General features: G+C 36.4%; 1 protein-coding gene across 1 annotated transcript in view; it reads left to right on the plus strand.

Annotated features, from left to right (window-relative positions):
• The window catches only part of TTC27 (tetratricopeptide repeat domain 27), a 126,605-nt gene that overhangs the window by 91,401 nt on the left and 12,787 nt on the right, over positions 1 to 22,417 (plus strand). Inside the window, exons 12-16 of the mRNA XM_037405672.1 lie at positions 842 to 964; positions 7,055 to 7,282; positions 14,638 to 14,736; positions 16,512 to 16,564; positions 20,776 to 20,941. Of these exons, the coding sequence (XP_037261569.1) occupies positions 842 to 964; positions 7,055 to 7,282; positions 14,638 to 14,736; positions 16,512 to 16,564; positions 20,776 to 20,941 (669 nt within the window). The remainder of the gene's footprint in view (positions 1 to 841; positions 965 to 7,054; positions 7,283 to 14,637; positions 14,737 to 16,511; positions 16,565 to 20,775; positions 20,942 to 22,417) is intronic.

Consider the following 22,417-nt stretch of genomic DNA (forward strand, 5'->3'; position numbering starts at 1 on the left):
TTGTATAGCTGTCATACATAGTAAATACAAGCCATCCTTTCTCCAAAGATGAAAACCTGTATGCAATTTTACTCTCCTCTTAAAAATAAACAAAAGACCAAAGACAACTTTTCAAAGTCATGAAAACATACCTTGTTTGTTTTTAAATTGAAAATATTAGTCTTGTATTTTCATAAGTACACTGAAATAATAGCTGAATTTGAAATAACAAAGAGGCTGACTTATGTGTGAGGAAAACTCAACTAGGGAGTTGAACCTGAACTCTAATTCAATGTTCATTTGACTAAAAACTAACACCTTTGACAGTGGCTATTTGGGACACTGATTTCTCACAAGTACCTAATAAAATTTTATCAGAGCGTTTCTCTCCATCTGTGTGTTTTCACAAGTACAGATTACCATGGCAAAGCATTGCTAGAAGAGGCTTTAATGCCACCCTTCAGCCTCTGTTTCCCACTTTCAGCATTCCCAACATTCTGCTGCAGCTGCCTTCCAGCCATATGGGCCGTGCACCTCATTTCAGGGCTTGAAGTTCAGCTCTGTCAATTTATCCTTGCCATGTCTGTTTCCATTTCTTGCCTTATATTATAAACTAGTTCAAAGTAATTAAGCTACTGACATGAACAAAAGTCACATTAAGACAATTATTGTTCCGTTGATGGGGGGGTGGGGAGTGGTGTTATGTATATACGTTGTTTGAGGCTCCAGCTTGAAGTTTCAAGAGAATAATTCCATATTCTCTGCTTCTTGTTGATGTCAGAAATGCCTCTAACATGTTTTTAAAATGTAAATAGTACTTATTTACCTGTTCTCAGTTACCTGGAATTTCTTACCTTTCCAGCGTCAGCTTGCAAGCTTACTCTTTGAGCTGGGATGCACCAGTTCTGCCTTACAGATATTTGAGGAGCTGGAAATGTGGGAAGATGCAGTAATCTGCTATGAAAGAGCAGGACAGCATGGAAAGGTAAAAAAAAAATATTTTTACAGCTAAGATCCTGTCTTGAAATGGGATTCAAAGTATGAAGAACTGTCTGGCTTGGCTGTGAAATCATTAATGATACTCGCTACTACAGGGGTATCATGATGGAAGCCTGTTTAGGAAAAACAGACACAGGATATACGAGTCTGTCATAACCTGTGGATGCTAAAAAAAAGAGCGGAGGTAACGACCACATGAAGTAGAAGCTGGTAAATAAGAAATAACTTCAGAAGCAAGGAGATTGTGAAGGTGATTCTTGAAAATTTTTAAGAAAAATTAAATTAACAGCTATGGATGAACAGCAAGGTGTAATGTGGGCATTTTCAGAAGGCTGTAGCAGTCATTCACAATGAGGTGTTAGAGCTTTGTCTGGAGGGGATGGTTTTAGTTTTCTTTACCCCTTGATTTCTAACTATTAACTGTAGTTTTTAATAGAACGCCATCGGTGTTTGATTATTTAATTACCTAATGTTAATATATTCTAATTACAGAATCAAACATTTGAGACAAAAGTGGTGTGTAAGATTAAAGGGCTTTATTTTGCTAAGCCTATGCTGATGTTTTCTTGAACTTCTCCATTTTTTTAACACTGCCGCAGCTATGTGTGATCAGATCTAGACAAAGACAATCCAAAGCCATCACCTAACTCTATATCAGTGACAGAATTGTTTTAAAATGCTGGTAGCAGGCTGTAGCAGCCCTATTGTTGATTATTTTGCTGGTACTATTAGAGCAACGATAGGAAGATTTTAGAAAATGATACCTGGAAGCAACGCCTACTTGTGTGTAACTTTAGCTGTGTTCTCTTTCTAATGCAGTCTGTCACAGAAAGACTGTAACAGGAACTTATGCTATCAAACATTGTTTTCAGATTTATACAGCTTTTAGAAATACTTACTTTCAGACAAAAATATGATTTTTTTCTGTTCTTTCCTTCTGTTTGATATACGGTAACATTAAATACATAAATATGCGTGTGTCTTCGTGATACCATAAGCACAAAGACTGCTTAAACTAATTTAAGCTTACAGAATAGAGAGCTATAACTTAAGTTAATGGGAAAAAATGTAGATTTTCTCATACTTAACGTATTTTTTTCTAATTACCATGTACCAGTCCCCTGATTTTGGTCATTATAAACTGGCAGATACGCCTTGCTGGCAAATTCTGTGTCACATTATGCATGCCTTGGGGATAGTATGCTAATATCCCAATCTCTTCAGTACAGTGGAGAAATAAGAGGTCAATATTTTCCATTTCCTGGAAATGCATTCTGTCCCAGTTACATTCACAAACTGCCCTTAGGGAGTTATGAAAATGACACTCAGAGAATAGGCCAGGATATCTGACACAGGAAACTGCTTAGAAATGCTTTCAAAATGAGGGTTTGTGCCTTGCTTTGAAAAACAGAAAATGCTATGTAAGTACTAAGTTAACAATAGTGCTGGGAAAAAAAGCTAGCTTCAGGTCAAAAAAGCCAAAAAATTAGAAATGTTTAGTTGTACACTAAAAGGAAGAACTATCTGTGCTTCTCATCAGAAAGCTTTCAGAGCATGAACTCTTTATATTTATTAAAAATGTTATTCCTTTAGAAATGCACAAAAATCTACTAGAGCAATTGTTTTTCAGTGAATGTTCTTTGCCATTAAATAACTTAACATATATTTACCCCCAAAACCCAAATGCTATTAAATACTTATGCATGTTTTTCACGCACAAATGCTTTTATATAAAAAAACTGAAGTTGTATACTGAAAAGTCTAACAAAACAGCCATATGTCTGCGATATCAATGCGTTTCAGTACTCACACATCAAATACATTCTTCCTCCTACTTCTGAATTATGCACTGACAGACAGAGCATGTAGATAAGGCTGTGCAAAGCTCCACATCATGGACTTGGGAAATACATAATTCACTCAGTTATAACAGGGCCATGTAGCAGTACAAATTTTGCAGAGTAAGATGCCACTAACATTTAGCAAACTTTTTGTGGATCTTTTACTGTTACTAGATATAGCTCTGTACTCGTTTAATAATCTGAGCAAAATTAGTAGAAACTGATATCATAACATGAGTCAACAGAAGAGTAATGGAGTGCCAACTGATGAGCTAAACAGTGCACAGAACAAAAGAAGTATTATAAAATATGAATACACAGTATGTTGATAGTTGCTGTGGCTTTCTCATTCCAGTCTTTGACTCACCGTATTCCTTCAACAGACTTGTTGTAAAAGGAGACACTTCTCCATATGTGTATTAAGGACTGGTCCATCTTCCTCCTCCTAACTGTGAAGGGCACCCAGAGATCTCAAGAGTATTGTTTGCATCAAACACCTTTATTTGATTAAAGTGTAAGAGGTCATTTCAGCCTCTTGGTTGGACAATATGGACAATACACTAAAAACGGTACCGTTTCCCTGCTAATGAAAAAAGAAAGGATGATCCAGAGACAGGAATTTTCAGTTCTTCCAACTGAAGTGAAGCTTTTCTCCCTTGCAGGAGCTACAGTGCATGGTAGCTGCTGACCTTTGATAAATTCATGAGATCTACCTTTCAGCATCAGCTTGGTATTTCATCTTAAACGCTGTTTTCAGCCCTATCCCTGTTCCATCATGTCCTCAGAGTAAACAGCACGGTACACGGTCTGGTTTTAGACCAACATAGCCAGTAATCCATGTTCTACAGAGTTAATTTTCTTGTTGTGGCATGACAGAGATCTCGAAACATTTGAGTGAGGCAACATAATTACATTAAGATCTTAGAAGCTCACCTTTAAATTCAGGAAATGCTTCCCAGATGCAAAGTCAAGTAGTACTTTACTGATTAGGGCATGAGCTCATTCAAGAACTTGATTGATTTCCACTCCATATCATAACAGACATAGAAGGCAGGTAAGCACTCCGATATGTAGCTATGAAATTGAGAAAGAGGAGTAAATGGCCAAGGTCATACATGAAGTTACAGGGAAGATGAAATGAAAACTGGAGAGCTTTCCTTTTCTCTCAGCTACCTCTTTCCATGCTCCCCTTTTCTGCTTCTTCGAGCTACTTCTCTAGTAGCCTGGTAAATAAGAGATAAGCAGAAAAGGTGGAAGTGTTCTAGGAGATGCTTGACCTAGCAAAGGAATGAATTGTCAAGTAATATATTTTTTTCTATTATTTATCAGAATCACTGGTGGATCTGTGAAGACTGAGTCTAATAGGGTCTTTCAGGAAACAAATAAAATAAAAGCATGGGAACATGTGGGTGGGACAGCAAGTGGAAGTGTAGGGTTGGGAAGCCAAATGCAGGATGAATCTTGAACTTGGTTTCCAGGAGTCTCTGTAGTGAGTAATAAAAAGGCACCACCTTTTATTTAGAACAGAACCCTCATTACTGTTTGGGGATTTTTGTGAAGCATTACCTGTTTAATTCCCTTACCAACTGTACTAGTCCAGAAACCAAGATAACAGCCTAAATCTTTCTTATGTTTACATCAACTGACTTTTGAGCTGAGTATTGAATTCCCTCCATTCCAGTGCAGACCATTCCGTGAAAAGCAGTGTTGTTATAATTGCATCTATTTCAATCAGTTAAGGGTTATACAGCTTCACTTTTTTTCTTTTTAGGTAGTATTTAATTGATAATTTTCTTATCAAAACTTATTTAATTTAGATGTAATTTTTAGCTATAAAGCATGCAATGTAATCATTAATATCTGTTTAATGGGTAAGAATAAATCTTTAGTTACATTTCTTTTATGTACATTGCATGAGCTGTGTGGAAAATGCTTCTCTAATATTTTTTGCTATTAAGATTTGTGGTTTTGTAGAAGCAGGGTTATTATCAAAGGTTAAATGTGCATTCTTGAAAATAGTTTACTACAAAGTTAGGAATATTTTTCTTCACAAAAACTTGGTCAAAATGAGAAATCCAGTTTTAAAGTATTATCTCATTTTGTAGAAAACATGACAAATGTTTTGAGCTTACAGGGGTTTTTTAGTTTGTAGTTATAATCCTTTGTTTTAACCTTTAATGACTTAAGTAATAAAAAGGTTTGTAACATGCCAGGTGAACTACTCAGGTGAAGAAAAACTAAAGACTTCTGCTTATTTAATGCTCGGTTTTATCTGTTCACTGAAGTATTTGTGCTGGCAATGAATTCTTGTAAGCTTAGACCACAACATGATGGTTTTATGCTCTTAAATGTGAAATACAATTAGCGAACAGTTGGCTTTCTGGTTGGGTGTATGATTAGTACTAGGCACTGCCACAGAATAGCAATCTGAATTTGGGAGTGCCCTGCAGAGGAAGAGGTAAAGCAGCAGCATGCAATGCACTTTTCACCTCACAGCTGCTATTTACACAGCAACATTTCAGTCTTTTTTTTCTTTATCTGAAGGGGGGAGAAAAACCCTTACCTTTTGGCGCCTAGTGTGATTACTGCAATAATAAAGCACCCAGTTCTTTCTGCTCTAGAAAAAAAATAATCTGCAAGATCGATTACTAATACGTCATGGCAACTAATGGAGGCAGGGAAGGGGAAGTAAATTGCCCTTTAACCAAACCCTTTGCAAGTGCAGTCGTCTTGTTAGGTGAGGTTTTCTAGTGTTCTGACTAGGCTAATTCTAAATTTTAAGTAATAGTTTCTTTGACTTTCTTTGGAGAACTGTTACATAGGCATTTAAAAATGTTTGCCATTAAGTTATTTTACTAATATTCAGCCACTAATATTCTTCTTAAGGGGATCCATTTTTACTAGTTTAAGATTCTTTTAGAAACCTAAACGATACATCCCTTCTTCACATTTGTGCACTTCAGTAGACTTTACTGTTAGCTTGTTTAACAAAAATTATAGTAAGAGTAAAGTGTTAAAATTACTATTCATTACATATTTTGAGACAAAGTAATTTTTCTAAAGATCATTTTCAGACAGGATGAATGCATTTTACTAATTGGAGGAAGAGGAGTAAGACTTTGATTCTCTAGAGACTATTGGAAGGGCAAAGAACAGTTCTTATAGACAAGAAAAGTAGTAATAATTTAAATGCAGAGGTGAACTCAGCTTTTCTTTTAAATAAATGAGCTATGGTAGAAGAATGACTAGTGTTACAATGTCAAACTTCAATTCTGTGGCAGGCTGTGTTGGATCTTTCTTGGTTCAGATGGTTCAAATAGATCTTTTCTAATAGAAAAATTATACTGAGCTGAATTATGTATGTTACATTTTTGCAGCAGGGGACTGAGGTAAGAGTTCGGTCTGAACAACAGATCATCTGTCCAGTGTATTTATCTTTTCAAAAAGCCACAGAAAGCAGACTGTCTCTTGTTTAAAAGAGAAACAATAATTTTATTGTTAGAGCAAGATAGTGACCCTGAGATAAAAACCTTGTGATAGTTGGTTACAGCCCATAATAGATGTCTGGGAGACCCAGCTTGTATCTTCTTTTCTCTAATGTTAAATATATTGTATCTCAAACATTTAGATACAAATGTGTAACTTCTGCATCTATGCGAAACATTAGCATTTCCAAAAGTAACTGTATGAAAGTGGATGGGTCTTCAGGTATAATAAATGGCAATAATTATTTTCAGAAAAAAAGCAATTAAAGAAAAAGAGTAGTGACAGTCATTGCAAAAGTACTTATTAGGATATATAAAACCCACAATTGATAAACTATTCAGATTGCACATACCTTAATGGTGCTGGTACTGCATTACTGTGAAGTCGGTGTAGGTTCGATGTCCAGGGCTGATATTTGCTCTTGGGACAGAACATATACCTCAGATATAAAACGAGGAGCAAGCTGCTTCTTGGTATCATGGGTACATTTTCCCTGGTGCATTAAACCAAAAGCCACCATATTATGCTGATGTTGAAGTGTTGGGTTTTTTTCAAAACAGTTTGGAACCAGATTCTCTCTAAACTTCATCCTTCATGCTGTGTTGTCAGTATTCTGTTTCCGTATTATCGCTGCTTCGTAATCCTCAACTGATGGTTGCAGGGTGCTAAAAGTGGTATTTGTTCAGGTAGGTGATTGGTTGAAAATAAATTGTCCCATTATGTACTGATTTCTCTTTGTTCTTTAACAGGCAGAAGAAATACTCAGGCGGGAGTTAGAGAAAAAGGAAACACCAGGATTATATTGTTTGCTTGGTGATGTTCTTAAAGACCACCAGTATTACGACAAGGCCTGGGAGCTCTCCAGGCACCGCAGCGCCCGTGCCCAGCGCTCCAAAGGCCTCCTCCATCTCCGCAACCGGGAATTCAGGGAATGTGTGGAGTGCTTTGAACGTTCAGTACAGATCAATTCTATGCAGGTTGGGAAATGATACACATACGGCTTTGTTTTAGTTGGTGTATTCAGTTTTGAATGGTGACACACTTTTTTAAAAGGCAATTCTGTGCACAACTGTCAGAGTAACAGCTTATTACTATTCTTAGCAAATTTTTCACCACATACTTGGAAGTCTGGCTAAAAACAGTAGCATAATGAAATTAAGACATCCTTTTGCATTCAGGTTATTGCATGCAGCTAACTCTTTGCCTGTATAGCTTTTCTATTTCAAAGAGATCAAGCCATTGAAAATCAATCATTATCATCAAATAAATCGTGAACAAGTGTCAAGCAGAATAGTTACAAGAAGAACCCTGTACAGATTTTAATGAGGTTATCCTTTTGCCTTGTCTGTTGGCTTTGAGTTACAAATACTGATCTTTACTTCACTGAAATTGTTTTCAAGTGTTCTGGTCTGTCCTGCTCTGAAGTCACTAGGAAGCATTGTGTTACACTTGTGATGACAGTAGTTTTTATTACAGTAATGCATCAAAACTGAAACCACAGTCAAAAGAGTTCTCTTGATGAAGCTGGTTATTTTGACAGATACTTTGCAAGCTGTTCCGCAGGCAGTTTTTATAATGTTGTTTCAGTTTCTCAGTCACTATATCCCATCCCTGTAAGGTCCACCCTGTGAAAGGTCTTGAGAATTTAAAACAGCTTTGTGGTTGTTTATGTATGTAAATTGTGCTCTTCATAGCAATTTCTAGGTCCATGCGAAAGTACAATATTCCTCCTTCTTACCCTCCAAAGAACACTGTTAAAGCTGCTGTTTTGAGGTCTACATAACTAGCTGGACTTCTGCTTTAGAAAAATTTTCAAGGCCTCTAGCCTTTCAAATAGGTTACCCTGAAGCCTTTTTTTTATTATTTATTTTTTATTTCAGTGACATACTTTATTCCAGTGAATCAGAATCCTGTTCTTATTCAAGTGAACTCTGGCTAACTTATAAACATGTTTAAAATGGAAAGCAAAATGAACAGAAATGCTTCCCTTGTCTTTCAGTTCTCTTACTGACTCAGGAAATGCCAACAAAATATATATTACTCAGAGGAACCTTACTGAAATCAGGAGGGCTCCCAGATAATAAAGGGCTGCAGAAGATGGCCTACAGGGCTTAAAATCAGAAAATATTCTGTTGATGCTTTTTTATTTTGTGTCCTATCCAAAGGAATCTCAAAATGAAAGGCAATCCAATAAAAATAGGCCAGTCCATATAGGAAAGCAAACATTTCCTCCTCTTATTGCTCAGGAAGCTCTTAAAGATTCAGACAAATTGTTTCAAACAAATAGATTGAGCAAATGGATAGTGCGGATTGACATAGCACTGTCTTCTAAAGTCTATCTGTAGTCCATTACTACAGAAATAAATTGTTCCCGATTCCAGGATGTCTTGTGGACAAAGAGCAGAGAGGAAGGTGATTCTAAATGCAAGGGCTTTAATATAAGGAAAATATTAATTAAATAATTGCTCCCAGAATTGTGAATAATTTATCAGGTATACAAGGACTCCCAGTTACAAAGAAATTGGTTTATTTTGTGGTTGTCAAACACCTTTTCGGAGGAATGGATTTTTTAGACTGAAGCAAGTGATTCCCTGAAATATCTAATGGATAAAACCATTCTCTGTCAGCCCTCCTTCAATCTTGTGTACTGTTTGGCCAACAGATCAAGTTTGGTTGAGGTCTCTGAGGTAGGTCTTTGCCATATGAGCCAACCACCATATTAGATTTCAGAGAATCCACGAAGAAATGGAAGTCTTACAGTTCAAATGCATCTGGCACTTGTCTTCGTTAACACTGCAGCTCACAGAATTACTTGTTCTAGTACCTGCCTAGTGGATGACAGGTGCATTTCTCTTGCACTTTCACTGTGAGCATTTTGCAAGGCTGGACTGAGACAATTCCAGAGATCAAGGAGTTTGTATAGTCAGTTCTCCATCAGTGAAAGTCTGCGTTACAAAACTTAAGGCTTGTTAAATTGCACATTTCTTAGTTCTCGTGCTGAACAGTGTATGGTTCTCTATATCTAGTCGTTTCACATTTGAATTTTGCAGAAATAAGAGTGTTTGTAGCACTTCTTTGTGCCCACACCGTTCTCCACCGTGTCACAGTTCGCAAGAAAAGAATAATCCTCTTTTGTGCTAGACTGTTTTGCTCATAACTTCGCCGGATAATTTTCTTGGGTATAAAGCAAGACAAGTGATCTCTCTTCAATTTGGGAAACAGTCACACTTCAGTAGTCAGCTTGCCATCAGCTACATCTGGAGTTTTGGCCAATGCAATGAGAGCCTTATTCTCAACAATTCCTCTTCTCGTTCATCTTGTAATAGTAAAAGTAACTTAAACAAGAGTTGAGCTAGAGTCTGTCATTGGAAATTATAATAGAAGTCTCTAGACTGACTTAAAACTATAGTATGTTCTATCAGTGTGTTGTGTTCAAAAGAAACTGAATTTTAAGGGAGATACATGATGCCAAAAAATGACTAATTAAAAAGGTACTTAGCTATGATTTCTTTTAACTAGAGCTCTTAACATTTTATTGTAATTACTAACATCAAAGACTAATTTTGCTCTACAGGGTATAGATTGTTTCTAAACTATCACTGCTGTATTTGTAAGAGTATTTTACTGAAGAGTGTACTGGATTCTGGAAAAAAAAGAAAAACTATATATATTTCCCATATGCAAATAGTAGAAATTGCTTTAAAAATGCAAAAATATTATTTGGGGTTTTTTTCTTTTTAAGTATTCAGCTATACTGTAATTAGGTCTTTTTGGAACGATATTCCTACTAATATAAGAGAATTGTTTAGACTTTCTTAAAGCATTTCATGATCATTTGGACTTACTAAAGACTTGCCTGGAAATTCCTGATGGCAAGTTTTAACAAAGAGTCCAAGCCTAAATTATCTTCCTTTCCTGGTCACTGTCTTCAATTTTGAAAAGGATAAAAATTTACAGCTCACTTTCGTGTGTTTTTCCAATCAGCAGCGACATTTGAACCTCTAGCCAATACTCTTTTTTTATTTCCAAAAAAGAACTTTAACCTAGTTTCACAAGCCTTGACAAAAGTCTTTTTTGAACTTTGAATGCAGTTTTCCTTACACTACCTTTCAGTCAGTTGCTTTCCTCAGAGCTGTTGTTACATCAGCCAGTGGGATCAGCAGATTTTTATTCCCTCCCCAATAAAAAGGGAATTCTTGCCATTCTTTCCACAAAAAATAGCTTAAGTCCATTCTTAAACTGTATCCTAAATAGACTACTAAAGACTCCCTGTACTTCTTGTATTGTGGAAGAAATTCATGCTCCCTTTCCCAGATATCTAAGAGATGATAAAATGCCATTTCATTGCCATAATAGAGCAAAAGCAATGAATCTTGGTTTTTTTCGTTGGTTGGTTTTGTTTGTTTGGGTTTTTTTTACACAGCTACCATGTTTTTTCATTTAACCTGTCAGACTTGTTCTTTTTGAGCTTTCTCATTTGTCTAGTACACGGGCTTTTAAAGTATGTTCTCTTGTTCTTAATAATCTCCTTTTTTTGGTTTTAACTGTTATAATTGTTTAGTCTTTTTAGAGCCTTTTTGAATGACAATATGCAGTTGCTCCAAGCCTTGAAATGTCTTGTCTTTAGATGCTTCAAGTCTTCTGCAGACCTTTACTTTTTTAGCTGGCCTTTTCGTTTTGAACATAGCTTTTCCATTTTAAGTAGCTATGAGCTACTTAATTTAGCATCCTCTGTATTTAATGAATTGCCTTTGTTCTTGAAGGAGTAGTGAATCAAGATACATTACAAAGTATCTTTTTTTCTGTTAAGTTTTGAACCCGATCATTCATAACTGGTCAGGATCAAGGTAAATACTGTCTTCTGCCTAACTTCATGTCTAAAAAAATTTAGCCTTCAAATTTCATCCATTGTGGTATGTACTGAACTATGTGAAATAATTGAAATCTCCCTGTATCTTCTGGGATTTCTGCTTTCACAGCCTTCTGATAGCCCCCAGCATGTTAACTTGTCCATTTCAATTAAGTATTCTGAAATACAGTCTTCGTACTGCTTTTTTACTGAGGCCTGGAATTTTAATCTATACCAGTTCTGTTGTTCTTTTTACACAGGTAATTTTCTATATGATGGATGCTGCAGTTTTCTTTAATGTCTAGTGACATTCTTCCATCTGCATGACCTATTTCATTTTCTGTATACATTTTGCCTCCATATTGTAGCATCTCATGAGGCTCCTTGGCTTAATTCCCATCCCAGAGACTTTTCATCTCATACTTCTTCTCTGCCAAAATATCCCTTTCAGACACCTTTCCCAACGTTCTCCATCATGTCCAGTTCTCACATTTTTTCCATTCGTTCAAAACATTCATACGTAGCTACTGCTAGGTAAAACGTCTTGCTTCAAATTATTAAGAAAAGAAGATTATTTATCATTCTTTGCAGTCTTACTAGGTACTTGCTCATGTAGCTTTTCTCCACTGAAGTAAAGAATCATTTTACTTTCTCCTTGTGCTGTAACTTCTCCTTGAGAAAGGATTTGACAAGCGTAAGCATCGGTAAGCCAGTTCCTGAGAGATGTAGCTGCTCACCATCAGCCTCAAAAGATTAAAGTGGTGGATGTTTTAGTCAAATCAGTTTCTGGAAGCACAAGCTCAGAAGTAAGACTGCTGTTACTCATTAGAATTATAAAAAAAGCATTGGTGGGTTTTCTGTCACCCTTTACAGAAGCACTGCTTAACTTGTACCCTGAGCTATAGAGTTGGAGCTAGCCTTCAATTTCCTACTTGATCGGTCCTGTCTTTACCCCCACTTTTCATGTCCAGAATGTTACGGATCTAGAAAGGAAAGAAGGGGAATTAATGAGGTAACAGCCGTGTGGGAGTGCTGGATTTCTGGAAGCTTGGTGGATAAAAGAGGCTTAAAAAGTGAGATTGATTAAAAAGTTCATTTCCTGTTAATTTTGTCTTCTGCGGTTTGGGAAACGCTTTCTCCTTGTGTGCAGTTTCTTTCTTGAATTACTGGTTTAAGACTCAGGAAAGGTGACAGGCTAACAATACTGGAAAGTAGATTTTCATGTTTGCCCAGGCCAGATGTAATTGGCAGTTCTGTCTTCACCTGTTCATCCATATGCTCTGAGGATGGGCCATCCATGCACACCCTCAAATGCAAAAGGATATCTTTATTACTAAGCTTGTTCAGTTCTTTTCTTGATGTCATGAAGACTGCCCACCAGGGTACCAGATCTGACAGGGATGAGTGTCATATGCTTGTATTCTGGCATCTACGTTTTGAAGCAGATTAACTATGAACTCCATAGCAATTAAGTTAGGAGCAGGTATCTTGTTACTGATTTTAAGTTCTGTCTTGGAGACAGCAAAAATGAGTCTGATCTGGAGAGAACTGCAAAAATATCTGCTACAGAGTTTGCAATTAATCTGTAGAGCTAGAAGCTTCTTGCATGTGAACCAACAGCTTTATCCTCAACCCTGTAAAATCCCTGATTTTCAGATGTTTCTAAAGGTAATGTTTTTATGTTTAAATAGCCATTGTGATCTGCTCCACGGAACCTGAGTTATCAGAATTGCTTGCTTCAGAACTAGTATCCAAAACACAAAGATACAAATGTTAATCAGACATCTTGAAAAGTAATATGTTGCTGTGCAATATAAATTAAGAGTTAATGTAACCTGTTTTTCCATCTTCCTCTTCCCAACCTTTTTCCCCTCTCTCAAAAAATTTTCCAGGAAAACCTATTTGTTTCTTGCCTTGGCATTTAGAATGGAGAAACAGCTGAGCTTATTGCAGTAGGTAGTACTACCTGGAATTATTTTGCAGCATATTATAAATTGTTGTTTGATATTGATTGCATACATTTAAACAGCATAATGCTGTCAGAAGATGTTCTGTCAAAGGATTTGGGATTTAATAGTTTTCTGAATTACAGAGCTTTTCTAAAAGGTAGTACTGCTTGACTTGCAGCTCTCTGAGAATTAACCACGTGGTAAATCAGGAACTTGCTATTGAAGTGCTATGAAAATATATATTTAATTTGCTGTAATTTATGCCTATATCTGACATTATTTAGATTAGATTATTTCAGTTGGAAGGGACCTACAACAGTCATCTAGTCCAGCTGGCTGACCAAGTTAAAGCATGTTGTTAATAGCATTGTCCAAATGCCTCTTAAACACTGACAGGCTTGGAGCATCGACCATTTCTCTGGGAAGCCTGTTCCAGTGTTTGACCACCCTCTCAGTAAAGAAATGCTTCTTAATGTCCAGTCTAAACCTCCCCTGGCACAGCTCTGAACCATTCCCACATGACCTGTCACTGGACAGCATGCTCAATATGAGTCAGCAGGGTGCCCTGGCAGCCAAGAGGGCAAAACGCATCCTGGGGTGCATCAAACAGCATCACCAGCCAGTCAAAAGGGGTGGTTATCCCACTGTATTCAGCTTTGGTGTGGCCTCATCTTGAGTACTGTGTGCAGTTCTGGGCCCTGCAATTTAAGAAGGATGCTAAGGTCCTTGAAAGCATCCAGAGGAGAGCAACAAAGCCAGTGGAAGGGCTGGAAGGCACATCCTGTGAGGAGCAGCTAAGGGCTTTCGGTTTGTCTGGTTTGGAGGAAAGGAGGCTGAGGGGTGACCTCCTTGCTTTACAGTTTCCTGAGAAGTGGAGAGGGAGGTGCTGAGCTCTTCTTCCTGGTTGAGTCTGTATGGGTGAGAGGTATTTGGTTGTACAGCTGAAGACTTACAATGCAAGATTATTGAACTGGTAAAGTTCTGTTTTCTACGTAAGGCATTATTTAAGTACATTTCTATGGCTCAATATTGCATTATTAACTAGAGAATATTGACATTCTGACAAGTAGAAAAAGCTGTAATATTGAAGTGTTCATGTTCAGTCATTAGAAATATTTCTTGTAAAATGTAGTTTCCTTGAAATACATTTCCTAGTATTTACCATTTGACCTAATTGTAATACTATAAAGTAAACATGGATTTTTCATAAGGTAAAGCAAAATATGCAAACCTCTAAATAGCTATCAATTTCTTCTCTAAATGAAGATGCACTGTTAAAGAGCACTTCACATATGCTTAAGTGGTCTTTGTATAGTCAACATCTTTGCTTATCCACATGTATTAAAACTCTGACCCTAAAGTTTTCCTGTATTCTGCACACAGGATATTATTTATTTCCGTGCAGTACTTTTATGGTAGCTGAAAATCAGGTAAAATCAGCAAGAGTAGTGTGTGTTGGAGCATCCAGGCAAAATTACTTATTTTGTGCAGAAATATGTATGTATATATGTAATCGTGTATTTTTTCTCTCCAGCTAGGTGTATGGTTTTCCTTGGGCTGTGCATACATTGCTTTGGAAAGCTACGAAGGTGCTGCCAAAGCATTTCAGCGCTGTGTGACATTGGAACCAGATGTACGTACTTTTCAACAAGCAATTCAGATGGCTTATCTAAAAGCAACAAGGATGTTTTCATTATAAACAAGCAAAGCAATAATGAAAAACTTCTTTAAATCTTAGTCCTTTAAATAAATTAAACTTGTGCATGAAGGATATATTTTTGTCATGAGGCATCATAAAAATACTTGCCCAATACTTAACTTCTCCAAGTATTTGTGTGTGAATGTTAAAATATGTTTGAGCAGAAATTCCTTTATGCTTGCATACATTGCTAAAACAGAGAAAAGGGAATGAGTAGTCTGTGAAGAGTGCTAAAAAGAGAGATAAACCAAAACAAACAAAAATACTTAGTCATCTAAATAATAAAATTTTCCTGCGAAGAAGAAAGTCAAATAAGTGGTTGTATGACAGGTACATTTGTAACTATATAGTTCATGAGCGCAGGGAGAATGGAACTTGTTAGCCAGTTTTTCAGGATGTGCGGGGTAAGTGTTTGTACAATAGTGCTGTTTGAGTGTGACTGCATTGAGGTAGCAGAGACATCAGCTGGATTACCTCTCAGGAATGCACTGGCAGCACTTTTGTCACAAGGCCTGACTGCCAGCATGTTGCTCGCTTAGAGTTAATGCCACCTACTTGATAGAAACTATTATTCATTCTTTTCTCTTGGGAAAAAGAATGAGAGCATAATGAAAGGTAACAGAATATTATTTTTTCTTCATTAATAAAATGAAACAACTTCCTTGGGAAAAAAATGCACATAGAGACAAGCCTGTATTTAACTGGAATTTTTACTTTATATATTGATATAATTATTTTTTTTTTGCTTCAGTACAGTAGATTTACTTCCAGGTAGATACTAAAATTGTGTTCACTTATCTGTCTGGGACCTGTACTTGACTGTATTCATATGAACAAGCCAACTGCCTTTTCAGTGTGTTACGTATTTCTTTTGTGAGTAAAGGATGCAGGGATTACTCCTAGTTACAGAGGTGAAACCTATCTTTATACAGTGATCTGCAGCAACGTAATGAACCATTTTCATGAATTAAGCCTCAAAAAGGGTTTCCCAACACAATTTAAATACTACTTAAGCCTGAGGATAGCCTTCAGTACTAGAGAACATTTTGTTGCAGTACCCAGGTTCTATTCTTCACATCTGTACTGGTTGTCGCTTTGCTGAATTCAGTGGTGCTGCTTCAGATTTGCAGCAGTGTGAGGCAACAGGCGCGAATCATCTCTGTACATGGCTCGCTGGCTTCACCAGAGGGAAGACTGTCTGAGCGCTCTGTAGTCCTTTTCAGCTAAAACAGGTGATAAACTCTGTTGGAACTAACCCTGTTAGTTTTGCCTGAGATGTATTAGGGGAACATTCAGATGATTTTATTCCACTAACGAAGCAGTGTACGTAAGACGCTGCCAGCTAGTGAGATGTGATGAGCTGCCAGGAGCGCTGACCTCTCCAGCCATCCCAGCTAGATCCAGAACAGAATGCATGTTTAGAGTTTAAACTGAAGGCAAGAACTGACTTTAGTGTATTCCAACCAGAATGCAGTAAATTGATATTTATAGACTTGATTGTTACTGTAGTCAGTAATATTTATTTATGTATTTATTTTAATAACTTCTATTTCAATGTAATATTTTGACTGCCTTGTAGAAGATAGCTGGTTAATATGTGTGATTAGCAAAACTGATGATATTTCATAGAAGTTTAATTTATGTATTTTTATCAAGTAAGCATAATGTAAGTGGATAATGTTTTGGTACTTCTCCTTTTATCATTACAGAATGCTGAGGCCTGGAACAATTTATCAACTGCTTATATCAGATTAAAACAGAAGTAAGTACTTCAAAAGGATTAGAAGATACTGTATCCAAAATAAATAAGGGGAGGTTCATTTTTTAGACATTGAGGTTTTTATTCTTATAATGTGGTTACCTCGTATTTTGTAATTGTCATCCCTTCAGTTGTCTCTCGCAAATTGGATCATTTGTAATGTATTTAATTTTAAAGGAAATACTTTCATAAGCTTTATAAAAGTAGCAACCTCTCATGCTACACTTTTTTCTTGTTTAAAGTATTTATGATGTAGTAAGTACAACAGTGCAAAACATTCATATTAAAGTTGGAAACTAGTTTGACTATAAAGTTAAAAAGATACGTCCACTTCAAGTAAACTATATATTCAGACCCATGTCAATTCATATTACATTAACCTCAGTAGATTTAAGGGAAAACCAGGCAGTTTATTTTTTATAATATAAAAGCAGATGGAGATCTGCATACATACTAGGTCATTTGTTCTTTTCCATCCAAATTAAGTTAATACAAGAAGCTTTGACCTAAATGGACTGCCTATCTTATTTTGTACTTCAACTCAATGTAATAAAAGTTAAATGTAGACACAGAATACCTGGAAGTACTTAATATTTAAGAAGAATTTTCACATTGTAACTTAGCCTCAAAGAATGAGACAAAAGAATAGGGTAATATTTTAAAAACCTTACTCAAAATCTGACATCCGTTATACAGTTATGCAGTCAGGAGGCAAACTAAAAAAGAGGAAAAGATTAGTAAATTTACATGAAAGAATGAATTGATGAACATACAAAGGAAATGTGGGAAGTAATATTAATTCAAGAGATAGTTTGATATTTTAGTGGGATTAGGGGGAAGGAGGAAATGAAGGTTAGAATCACTACTCAAGACTAAAAAGTAATAGAAAACAAGAGCTTGTTTTAATTTTTCAGTAGTTCCTTTCATCTTTGTCAGTGCTTGGAGAATGCTCAACTTACTGTTTTCGACTATGTGATTGAGATTGCTCCTTTTTTTGCATAAAGGTCAAAAGGATATGTCAGTTACTCAGTGTACTGGCTTATGCTTGTTTCATAAAAGTATTTTAATCCAAATAATTTTTCTGTCCATATACTACAAGGCTGAGAAACTGCTGAGTGATTAATTTCACTTTATTGGTTGGTTTTATCATTGTTAATCTACTCTTGTAATTTAACATGCTAAATTCATTCAAAGCTTGTGGGCTATTTGATATAGTATCAAGAGTAGTAAATGGGAGCCATGTTTCAGAGCTTTTTTTCCTTAGGAATCACATGGGAGAGGAATATGTGTACAGGAAATCTTAGGTCAGTATTATATCCTGATGGCTGAGTGTGGCCTGTATTTGCTGTGTAATTTGCAACTTCTTTGATTATTTGTGTGGTCGCTTACAGATCAAGACTCTGAGTTAGTTTAACCCACTCCCAAAACAGGATATCTATAGTAGTACACTTCGGTATAATTTATTTTGGGGGGCCGAGCAGCGGTGAAAGTGTAAATTCTTATTTTTCAGGGCTTCTAACAAAAAAGAAAAAAAAAAGTGTGTGTGTGTGTGTGTTAAAGGAAAACAAAAATAAGATATTAAAGTTAATTATTTTCTTGTGCTTCCTCATCAAAATCAAGCTTTACTCCAACCAGGCTCTTAAATCAGTCCCGCTCAAGTATTGTGCATTTGAGTAAGGCTTAGCAGATTCTCATACAACAGATAAATACAAAATGTGAAAGTCTTTTTGAAAAGTGTATGCATACAACCTGCTGACACCCAAATGAAAGGGATTTTGTTGGGTTTTGGTGTTGTTTGCTTTTTAAGAGTCCACAAGTTTTGTGTATTATGAATTTCCTCCAGAAAAATGAATTGTGATGAAAACAGATGCTGGTCTTCAGAAAAGGTCTGGGTGCCAGGAGACCCTTGAAATCCAGATCTCCTATTTGTCAGGAAAAAGTGGGACTGGCCCTCTGTCTTTTGGGTAAAAGATTCCTGGTTTCCAAGACAGGGTGATGCACTGGTATTGCCTACTGTTTCCTGCTTGGATATGAATCCTGGTTAAGGATATTGCATCATTATATGATTTATTAAATACATAGGGGATTTGTTTTGAGAACTTAGAGGACTTTATTAGCATAGCGAGAGTGATGATTTGAGGAATGCCATTTTCATCCCATCCCTCTGGTATCTTGTCTACATTTCACAGTTCCATCTGATTGGCATCTGCCCTCCTGGTAACTATTAACTTTTTTGAGGAGATTGGGGGGGATCATACAGGCTAATCTTACAGATGCTGAAGAGCAGTTTCAGAAACAGTTTCTCAAGGTGACTGGGGTACATCAGTCAGTCAGTCAGCATCTTCCAGCCTGTCAGAGAGCTGTAGCAGATCCCAGCATCCATTTTAGCAAAATCCACAGAGGAAGGAGCAGATCTCTGTTATTTTCTAATATGATATATCAAAATTGGAGTCTGAAATGCCTTACTAAGGCTCTTAACAGTGGAGGAGACCCAACTGTTAGTACATTTACTCAGCAGCATTATGTGTATCAGTATATTAGGAGAGAGAAAAGGGGAGTGAACATGGGAATGTCCTGCCTGTGGACTGTTCTGCCATAGCTATGCCAAATGACCTGTTTTCCTTCAGTGATATTTTCTCTGTCACTCAGCTCTCTTTACGTGTATTTGGTCATGTTTAATGCTATGGGCTTAGATTGTCGGTTACTTATATTTTTCTCTGACTCAGCCATTCTAAACTTTTAATGGCCTGATCCACTAGTTAGATATTCCCTTTTTACTGGCTGGGGTATTTAAAATATCCTGGACTCTCTTTCTGAAACTCAACCAACAATTTCTTTGAGCTGTCTTTCTTTAGAGGCAGCACTTTTAGCAACTTACTCAAGCAATAGAGCAAGTAAACTGCAAATTTTGATAACAAGCCATATTTATATGATCTTTACTAAGAAGAGATTTATTGTCTGACCTCCCCAAAGATGATTTTTACCAGACTGGGAAAACTGTTTCAAGTTTTCATTTAAAGGAATTTATTCCTTTGTGCTTTTTTCCTGTATATCATGACTGTCCAGCTGAGAGTAAGTTTCAATCTCTTAAAGTCCTAAGAACCATATCATCCTGATTCTCTAGCAAAGCTTTCTTTAAAGTTTCAAAGTTATTGAAACTTTTGGCAGTACCTTTAAAGCTTTAAACAGTAGGCACCCAGACTTCACCAACATATGCTTCAGATTGCATTATGACTTTTTATCCTTCTGCCAGAGCAGTATTGGTTGGATGTTGTGCAGGAGGTCATATGGCTGCAAACTGTAGGTCAGCTGCTTTCAGCCCGTATTCTTGATTTGGCCAAAGTGTCTCATGTTCCTTACCACAGAATGCTCTTACTTCTCTCCGTGAGTAAAGGAATGGTAGAGTGTTGCCTGCAATGGATCCATGTGAAAAAATAAAGGTGCATCCTGACTTGACAGTGGCTTTATAGGAATTATGCTGTCCGCCTTTATTCCACAACACTTTCTCCTGCCACTATGAGATGGTTCACTGGGCAGCACCTTTGGTGAAGGACCTTAATAGTGTTTGGGGCCACTCTGACACATTTGTACTGAGCAGCACAGCATCAAGAACAGAGAGTGTAAGTAAAGCTTCCAGCTGACATTAAAAAAAAATAGTTGAAAATGCTGGGCTTCTGTGCAATGGGTATGCACATTTACCATGTGCAAATTTTTAAAATAAATTACAAAAAGCTGTTATTGTTAAGTAGCCTTCCTTTGTGTGATGAAATGAGTCAATATCATTCGACATCTGCCGTGAACTCAGTGATTTTTGATTTTTTAATGTGTGTTACAACTGCAGCATGAGTAAGATTGTTTTCTCATCGTTCCAGTTAAAAGACCAGAAAAGAAAATATTGACATAGATGACACAATTATAATGAATTTTGGTCAAAATGTCATAATGAGAGCTAACATAGAAATTACCTAGTTCAGACTCTAGAGAGTGTACTCTGGAGTGAACTGATAGAAAGTAATTGACAAGAGAGATTAAGGAATTATCAATATTGTAAATTACGAACAGTAACTTTTACATTGCACTGTTTTCTAAACCTGGTTGTTTAAGTAAGTAGCTTTTTAGTTGATAAAATGCTAACTGATTTTAGCATAGAAATCTTCTATATTAAACCTTTAATATGGAACTTTATTTTCTATTCTTTTTTTATTATTTATTAGAATCAAAGCATTTCGAACCCTCCAAGAAGCTCTCAAGTGCAACTATGAGCACTGGCAAATATGGGAGAACTATCTTCTCACCAGTACAGATGTTGGAGAGTTTTCAGAAGCAATTAAAGCTTATCACCGACTCATGGACTTAAGAGAAAAGTACAAGGACACACAGGTGGGGAAGTTTTCATGTTAAGTCATCCTATATGTTCATCAAGTCTTCTTGTGAGACAGAGTTTTCTGCCAATAATGGTATCACTAATGATAGTACACATACCAGTGGAGTTACATAGACAAGCCATTTAATTTTTGGAAATCTGGACTGTAAGACAAAGTATTTAAAATAAAAATGGACAAAAAGGAAAACCTTTACATCAAGATTCCCTCAGAGTTTGTGGAAGGACAAATACGAGCCTTGAAGTTTTAAGATAGATTCTTAAATAAAGCACAGTGCATAACCCCATCTTTCCATATTTTTCCTGCATATCTTAGTATCAGAAATAATATAAATTTTTCAGTTTAAAGAAAGGTAAGCTTGTCTTATGTGTTTGAAAATTCCACAAATGAGCCTTTGAAAGTGAATTATGTTTCATGGATTGAATGCATTACAGTCAGAACATTGATTCCTAATAACTGGAACAAATGAAAATAAGGGAGGTGTTTTGCTTATCTTTGACTGTAGTTCAGTTAAATTCTATTAATTTCTGGGTTTGTAAATGTACACTCTGGACAAAATCCAGAGATCCTACTTTAACAGCTTCAGCTGGGATGTTACCTTGCCTAAAACCAGGTCCTGATCCAAGCATGGTTCTGTACACTCAGTGAAACTAGCAAGGTGCATCTGAAAGGCAAGCCAAAGAATACCCTAAGCAGAGTAGTGGAACACCTCCAAAAGTGTTTGCAAAATTAAGTAATCTGGTTGAAGAGCTTATGAGCTCTTAGGGAGTTTGTGTGCAGTACCAGGGGAAGAAGACCCAGCTGCTGCTGGTCATTGATCCCAGGAGTATGTTTCTTTTCTTATCCCATAAAATGGTTAAAATAGCTTTCCTAGATCTTGGAAGTTTGAGTCCAGTGATGAGGAGAGAGAACAGATAGAATTAATTAAGGTTGTGGAAACATCTCATTTGCTTATGGGGGGCAGGGATGTTAAAAAATGCTTTCAGATTACTCTTTGATAACAAATTGTACATGAGTACAATACTTACTACTATAAAGCCAACCACACACAGGATAACATTCCGTATGAATAAAATCTTTTGGGTTTGATATGGCTCAGCATTCAAAGGTCCCAAACTCTCTTTGCACTAAAAAGTATCTATGGAAAATAGTCTTACAGTTAAATATAGGCTGTAATATAATAATATGTAATTATATATGCGTAAATATAGGCTGTAATAGGTAAAGATCAATGTATAGTGTATACAGGTATACTGCCACAATACTGGCAGCTACAGTATTGTGGGTACTGGTGGGGCCTGTGTCTGTCTTCATGGAACATTTTGTAGATGGTTGGCCTTTTTTTAGAATTTTTTTCTCAACTGTTTATTTACCAAACTTTTTTTAGGGGTGGTCTACTATATTATTTTAGTCAGTTTGACAACTGACCAGGAATAGAACTTTCTACATGTATTTGTCCATTTTAGATATTTTG

The sequence above is a fragment of the Falco rusticolus genome, chromosome 12 (genome assembly GCF_015220075.1).
Source record: "Falco rusticolus isolate bFalRus1 chromosome 12, bFalRus1.pri, whole genome shotgun sequence".
NCBI lineage: Eukaryota > Metazoa > Chordata > Aves > Falconiformes > Falconidae > Falco > Falco rusticolus.